The 8,033-nt window shown below is 44.0% G+C and overlaps 1 protein-coding gene across 1 annotated transcript; it reads right to left on the bottom strand.

The window, feature by feature from the left end:
- Nucleotides 1–807: 807 nt before the first annotated feature.
- LOC149350333 (uS5 assembly chaperone PDCD2-like) lies at nt 808–6,979 on the bottom strand. Its single transcript, XM_089579353.1, has one exon. The coding sequence runs from the start codon at nt 6,964–6,966 to the stop codon at nt 5,899–5,901; it is 1,068 nt and encodes a 355-aa protein (XP_089435479.1). The 5' UTR covers nt 6,967–6,979; the 3' UTR covers nt 808–5,898.
- Nucleotides 6,980–8,033: the final 1,054 nt, after the last annotated feature.

Genomic DNA, 8,033 nt, shown 5'->3' on the forward strand with positions numbered 1-8,033 from the left:
TCTCATATTCACAGGTGATTGCATCAGAGCAGATAACTGAGCAAGTTGCTAAACATTCACTGTGAATAACACAAGTGCTACAAACACAGACACAAAGCGGGAACACAGTACTTGTAAATGAAGGGTTTATTATGAAGCTTCAGCATATACACATACCCCACCAACTCAGAGCACTCACATGTCAACCTAAGGGAAACTGTTACTTTGCATTCGTTATCCAAGTGTCTAAAAAATCTTCTTTCTTCCGGAAAGGCTAACCAATAGATGCTATCACAAGAACTCCTGTATTTTGATATGAAAAAGGCTTCCACTCTCTCCCTTGTTAGTCGATCTCGGTGACAGAACAGAACACTCGTTCTCGAAAGTAACGAAGAGCAATCCTTTTTTCTCTTTTTGTTGCTGCAGTTTCGACAATGTGCCACTAAACTACTTGTAGTATCACCTCTATCAAGGCCATCCGTATGTTCTATAAGCTGCACATTCAGACACCGTCCACTTTGTCCTACACGTCTCCTCTGCATGACAAAGGAACGCTGTATACTACTTCTATACCTTGCAACCAGTATGATGAAATGTGCTTGACACCACAACCCCCTCTTTTTCTGACTGAGCCAGGCTTTGACTTCCTTTCAATCAGAGGGCACAACCCTGATAACTTTTTGGAGCAGAAAACATGACTCGAACGCCATATCTACTAGCAACTTTCTTAATCTCGTGCGACAGACGGTGAGCGTATGGCATCACGACAGGTCTGCTGCGTTCTTTCGCCTTCTCGCTCCAACTATTACACTTCACCCAGTGAGCAAGTCAAGTCAAGTCTTTATTTACATCAGGACGATGTGGATAGGCCCGGGCAAAAAAGTGAAACACATTTCACTTGAAGCAGCCCGGGCCCCTTTGTACAAGGAAAAATACTATGAAAATAACAGAGCATGCTGGATAACTGATGTACACTACAGGTTTGCTGTGCAAGAAGGAATATGAAGTCAACAACATTTAACAGCGCGAGTACATCTGGTAAGGAAAAAAAAAAGAAACAAAATACGGGTAAAGAAGATTGCTAAGACTATTTACACGTCATACCATGACAGGAAAATGTATTCATAAAACTTCAGCTAAGCAAGAGACCTTCTCACTTGCTCTGCTTACCACATGACGTGGGTAGCCACTTTGCTCCAGTCTGTTAACCTTATAATTTATCGTTTCTTTGACTACATGATGGCAGGAATTCGATACAGCGGATTTCAGGCAGGAGACAGCGATTCTATCCTTCATAATCTTGGAGTGCGCTGAAGCAAAATTTAACAGCCCTTTTGCCGACCGTGTATCGAATACCCAACAGAGATAGCTCAGCTTCTTTGAAGATGCACTTCGAATTTTTGTCCTGTGTGGCTGATTTTCCTAATGTAAATCGAATGAAACGTCCCGGCTCCCGCCTTTTTTTGAACTCAACACTGAAGGTAGGAGGAGTCAACTAACGCGTGGAGTGCCTTTCACACAGTCGCGTGGCGGCTCCACTTTTGCTTTTATTTAGATTTTTTAGGTTTCCGTGAATAAATATATCCAGTCAGAGACTACATAGCAGTAAATTAAGCCCACAGAAATAAAAATATGCGTCGACACTTTGCTTTCGCCGATCGCTATGTATCACTCCACCGATGGCAGAGTGGCAAGCCGCCACGGGACGGGCTGAAAAGTTCGTTGACTCCTCTACTGTCAGTGGCGAGTTCAAAAAAAGGCAGGAGCCATGACGCTTAATCAAATTTAAATTAAAGAAATTGGACAATAATTCGAAGTTTCTAAGAATGCTCGGAATGTGTAGATCAAGTTCCCGTGGTAAAAAGACGAGCTCAGATTCCTCTCTAGTGCATCTTTAACAACCTAACATCAAGAAACTGCAATTCGCCTTAGCTGGGAACCTCAAGCGTGAACTTCAATCCCAGCCCACTGTCCTTAAAAAGCTTCAGCATGTCAATCACCTACGCACGAAGTTTTCACAGTCACTGAGAACTATTAAATAGTAATCTACGTATCAGAAGGCCTTTCTGATCAGCCCTTCTGAACACTGAGCTATTGTTTTATCCACACATCTCAAATAAATGCTACTAAGAGCAGAAGCTATTCTAGACCCTATGCACAAAAGTAATTCGGTGTCTGAACGCAGAGTGACATCAGGAAAGAATTATTGGGCATTTCCAACTGGTTCTGTAACAATCAGTTAACATTAAAAAATGCTGCAAAAACTAAATATGCTGTTTTCCATTCGAGAAGAATAAACGTTGATTGTAATCAAATAAGATTTCTTTAAGCAACAATGCAATTGAATCTGTGGCTTCATTTAAAAACCGTGGTATTATTTTTGATAGCACCTTAAACTGGAAGGATCAAGTTAACAGTGTAGTAAAGTAGAGTTTGGCTGCTATGCTCTTATTAAAGCTAGACAACACTTCCCTTAAAACATATTACGCGGTTTGTGTTTTTCATTTATTCATTGTCACATAAGTTATTGCAGTGAGTCATGGGGGCACACTTACCCAACTTACCTCATACCTCTGTAATGCTCACAAAAACGAGCATTAAGAATAATAGCGTTTTCTTCACTAAATCACCCAAGCAAGAGTATGTTAAAATGAATTCGAGTATTAAAATGCTCTGCTCTGCACGACTATAAAGTTTCCCTTCTTGTAAATAGTACGTTAACAACTAACTTTCCTCTCCCATTAAGCTTATTCATTATGGCTGTTTGCAACACAAGATGTGCTGCTAACGGTAATTTTAATCTTCCAATCCATAACAATAGATATGATGAGAGATTAATTTAATTCAATGCAACAAAGATCAGGAATGCATTGCCAATAGAAATAAAGCTTGCAAGAAATTTTAAGGCGTCCTAGAAGTTTTTTTCTTGCAGAACCAAGCATGGATATGACTTCGCTATCTGTATTGTATTTGAATTCAATATGTGTATTTTGTTCAATGTTGTTTTCCACTTTCCTCATGCAGTTGCCCAAATGCTTTGTTTTGTATTCGACCAGAATCAGATGATTTCACTGTCTCTATTTTGTTTAGATCTTATTTCACACATTTCATATTGTTGCCCAAATGTCTTGTTTTGTATTGGACAGGATACTAGCCATGCAGGCTATTGGTCCAAATGTTGTGTACAAGCCTTCCTTGAATAAGCAAATAAAGCTTCCTTTGAATATTTGAACAAACATGAGTTAATGAAATCATAGTCAAAATCAAGAACAAATGGGCAAGGGCTGGACATGTAACACGAAGGCAAGGTAACTGATGGTCTTTAACGGCAACGCACTGGATTTGGAGAGAAAGTAAGCACAGCAGAGGGTGGCAGAGCAAGGGCTGGGTGGGTGGGTGGGTGGGTGGGTGGGTGGATGAGATGAAGAAGTTTGTGGTGGCTGCAGCTGGCACCGGACAGACAGAGTTAATAGGAGTGATACGAGAGAGTTCTTTTTCCTGAAGCGGACATAGTTAGGCTGATGATAATGATATGTTCTTATCACGAAGCTCACAAAGCACCTCGACATTTGACCTGCTGCAGTGGAGTAGCAACCAGCACATTCTTTAGTGTTTGTGAGGTTGCATCACCAGGAAATGACACAGCAACTATCTCACATATTTCGGTGGACACCTGGACCACACTGTAACGAAAGGGATAAACGAGGGAGTGACAGAAGAAAGGAAAAAAAGAGGTGCAGTACTGAAGATCTCCGGAATAATTTCGACCACCTGGGGATCTTTAACGTGCGCTGGCATCGCACAGCACACGAGTGCCTTTTTGCGTTTCACCTCCATTGAAACATGGCTGCTGCGGTCAGGTTCGAACCAGAGTACTCCAGCTCAGTAGATGAGCGCCTTAACCACTGAGCCACTGTGGTGGGTGAATCCCCGCTGCAATGGCTGCATTTTGGTAGGGGCAATATGCGAAAGTGCTCGTCTGCTGTGCGGCGTCGCTGCACTTTACCAAAATCTCTGGTGGCCACATTTATCCATAGCCCTCTAGTATGGCACCTCTTATAGCCCAGGTGCAACTGTGGGATGCCGAATCCCACTAGCATACAACATTTGCATGATACTTTACCACTACAGTTGGTGCTTTTTCTTTCACCAATTCAAAACTGCCTTGCATTTAATTCTCTTTTCTGTCCAAATATGCTACTGTAATAAAAACCATGCTTAACTGCAGGATTATGCCTTCAAGCTGTAATGGAGCTTGCAAAGACTTGCAAAGTTTGGTTTGGTTTTATGGGGTTTAACGTCCCAAAGGGCCCTAGATGATTTCTACTATCTAGGGTTCTTTAATATGCACTAACACTTGCACAGTACATGGGCGTCTAGCATTTCGCCCCCATCCAAATATGACCACCGTGGCCGGGATCAAACCCGCGTCTTTCGGGTAAGGAGTCGAGCACCATAACCACTGAGCCACTATGGCGGCTACTTTCATAGTTCTATTGAACACATTCTGTATTTGTGCAATCCGAATGTAACAAACACAACCTGCATTTAAGAATACTGTGTTTTGTACCATGGCACTAACACTTAACATAAGGGCTGTTAAAACAGGACCAGAGTTAAAAGAACATAACGCAGTTATTTGCACCAACACCCAGCAGGTGTGTGCCAGTGTGCAATAGTGCCACAGCAACACTCACAGATGAGTGCAGCATGCTTGCTAAATTATATAAGCTTGTGCATTAGTACACTGGCATCTCAGGGCCATCTTTGTTTTCCTTTAAATCCGCCTGTACACACATTTCATACATAGGTTGTGGCCTTTCAGTCTTTCCGTGCCTAGATGAAGCAATGGGTAGAAAGCCATTGCTCCCAATAACTTGAGCTTACCTGGCAGTCTGATCTTGTCGTCTCAAAAAATCTCTCCTTCTAGAGGGCTGTCCCATCTATTACTGCAGTGATGTTACAGTTGGGGAATTTTCTCATTCTTTTTCATATAATTTGAGCGGGAAATTTGGCATAAAGGGAATTTTAAGTTTCAGGGGATTTTACCAAAATTGTTCCACATTTCTTAGATTTATGGAGTTTCCAAGCTGGTGCAGGAAAAAAGGGCCTGAAATATGGAACTTCGAGTCTAACATAGAGAATTTTCGGCTACAGCATGGAACGTCAATGTGTTTACGCATTAAATACCAAAATGAGTACAAGACAGCAAACAACCGAAATAATAGAAAAAAACTGACATGCCTTGTATTATTAAATTTTTCTTAGCTCAAACATGATACAGCATTAAAAATTAGCAGCTATGTGAAAGCTTTTGCTATGCAAAAACAAAAATTAGAATAAGCGAACTTTTGTGTGGAACTGTGATCACACATGTACCCCCTTTGTTTATATCCCAGGGGGTTGGCTTCTAAGCCACAGCGCGTGGCTTGTAATGCATCCTTAGTGATCAAAATGTCCTGAAGGTAAGAAGACTTTGGTACTGCCCCCTCAACCATATAGGACCTCCATAAATGCTACAGGAGACTTTTTCATGAAAGGCTGTACACACAAAATGCACTGCAGGAGCTAGTCACTGTGTACAGACATTGAAAGGCTTGCTTTAACAACCCCCATGAGTAATTAACGATAATGAATTTTCATGGTGCAAGGGCAGTGGGCAAAGAGCACCACGACGCAAGGTGTTTTCGTCTACTCATGGTGGGGTCAAATACCCATTTTCCAAGCATTTAAGCCCAAAGAAGCCAAGCACAAGGCCAAGGGAAAACTTGTACCCATTGTATCACTAGTGGGTACACAGCCGTGATCAGCAATTCTCTTCGTTTTCATGATAATTACCCTTTCACTGGCCAGAATGTGACATTCCTTTACTACCATAAGAAACAACCCCACATCAGTCCGATTATGTGGGATAAATTCTTATTCCTCAGAAAAGTTTTGCTTCCACAAATATTCTTCATGGTATGCCTCACCATCACAGGAGGCTTTGCACGTGTACACTATCAATGTTCCCCAGTCCAGGCTGTCCACAGTGGGCTCTGTAATGCTGCCTAGTAGTTGTGGCAACACCTGAAACTCGAACTGCCTCTCTGAGCCACAGGAACAACGCGGTATCACATCAGGGCCGCCCTCAGCTGCGACGAAGAGCGGTGTGCCACCCAAGCTGTAGCGCAGCACTTGATCAGGTGCCTTTTCAATGGTCTTCTTGAACTTCCAAAACGCCTTGTCCTGGCAGGTTGCTGCCATTTTGCTCAAGTCCGCGACATCAGCACCAGCGCTTGTACACTCTGGATGGCTCGACAAAAATGAACGGTAGTCTGCAAGTCTTTCTTCATCTGTTTTGCTGTCATCGTCATCGGAGCAAACATCGTCTTCCGTCTCTGTAACCAGTTCGTACTCGGGAAAGAGAGGTGCGGAAGTCATTTCGTAGCTGTCACTAGACTGTGCGTTGCAGCGGACTTTGTGGCCAGCTTTCCAGTCCAATATTTGGTGCGACTTGGAGCAGTAATGACGGCTGTGGCATTTGGCGCACGCCTTGTCTCCTAAAGCGCCGCATACAACGCATAGCATGTTGCCGAAATCGGCTGCCGAAGGGCTGTCTGCAGCGTCGGGGGATTCTTCGGGAGGTTCGCTGCTGTAAAATGAATTCTCCTTGGGCAGCTGGGACCGCAGCACTACGAAGCTGCCTGCATCATGCTTATTCATACAGCCTGCAGCTACGCAAACAAACACAAACAGCGTTCTGTGAAAAGCACAGTTGGCTTCGTCGACTGGCGCGTACACTTGCAGGAGAAGAAGGAATGGCTCACCGCAGTTTCGACATGACAGGCGTTTGCCATCGGGAATATCACCCAGATGAAGCCAAGCCGGCTTTCCCCCAACTTTGCTAGGAAAGTATTTGCTTTTTAGTGCCCACGCCTCGCGTTTTTCAACAAATCCTAACTCGACGACGCGGCGTGGCTCATTACTATCTGTGGAGGTCGCCATTTTTACGCGGATGTGGCTGTGGATGGCATGGCATGTGGCTATCGTGGCTGTCGTGCCAAGGATCCGCTGGATTCGCTTTGAACGTGGGGCCAGTGGCGCTGCTGTCTGAGCTACTCTGAGCGCGGGGGATTTAAGCACGGCTACATTGAAATGGATCCGCGATCCGCCGCATAGCTAACCGCAGACAAGGGGTGAGGGAAAGAGATTTATGCCGACTAGTGCAGGCCTTTGCGCTAAGCAGGATACTCTATGCCACCCCTTATCTCAAATTTTCGAAAGCAGAAAAGGACAAATTGGATAGTATGATACGGCAGGCCTATAAGGCTGCGTTAGGACTCCCACTAAATGCCTCAACTGAAAGGCTTATGAGGTTAGGAATACATAACACCTACAATGAACTGAAAGAAGCCCATTTAATGGCTCAAACAGCGCGATTAGCCAATTCCAGAACTGGCAGGAGTATTCTTACCAGGCTCGGAATTAACTTTCAACCTACGAATAACGATGCTAAAGTAGATTTACCCCGCGACTATAGGACGGCCCTACTAATCAAACCACTCCCCAAAAACATGCACCCCTTACACCATGAGGGTAGAAGACAAGCAAGAGCCAAAGCCTTACATAACAAATACAGACAGTGCGCTGGAACACTTTATGTAGATGCGGCAGAATACAAAAATACCAATGCCTTTGCAATTGTGGTTGTGAACGAGAATGGTGACCACATCGTCTCGGCGACAATCAAAACGAAATCCTCTGAAACGGCAGAAGAGGCGGCTATAGCCCTCGCCCTAGCGCATACCCAAGGGAGCATCATCTTCAGCGATTCCAAAATGGGTATCAATAATTTCGCTAAAGGGCGAATTACAAACACCTCCCTTAGAATCCTTAACGCAACCAAATTCTCACCAAATTATTCCGAATTGATATGGGTCCCAGCCCATTCGGGGAATCCGGGGAACGAGGCAGCCCACAATAAAGCCCGAGGTTTCGTCGACCGGGCAGTGGATGAGTCTGGCTCCCTGAATTTCACGAAGGACTCCATGATCACATATCATGATCTCACC

The sequence above is a fragment of the Amblyomma mixtum genome, chromosome 3 (genome assembly GCF_055824585.1).
Source record: "Amblyomma mixtum isolate Tamu chromosome 3, ASM5582458v1, whole genome shotgun sequence".
Taxonomy (NCBI): Eukaryota; Metazoa; Arthropoda; class Arachnida; order Ixodida; family Ixodidae; genus Amblyomma; species Amblyomma mixtum.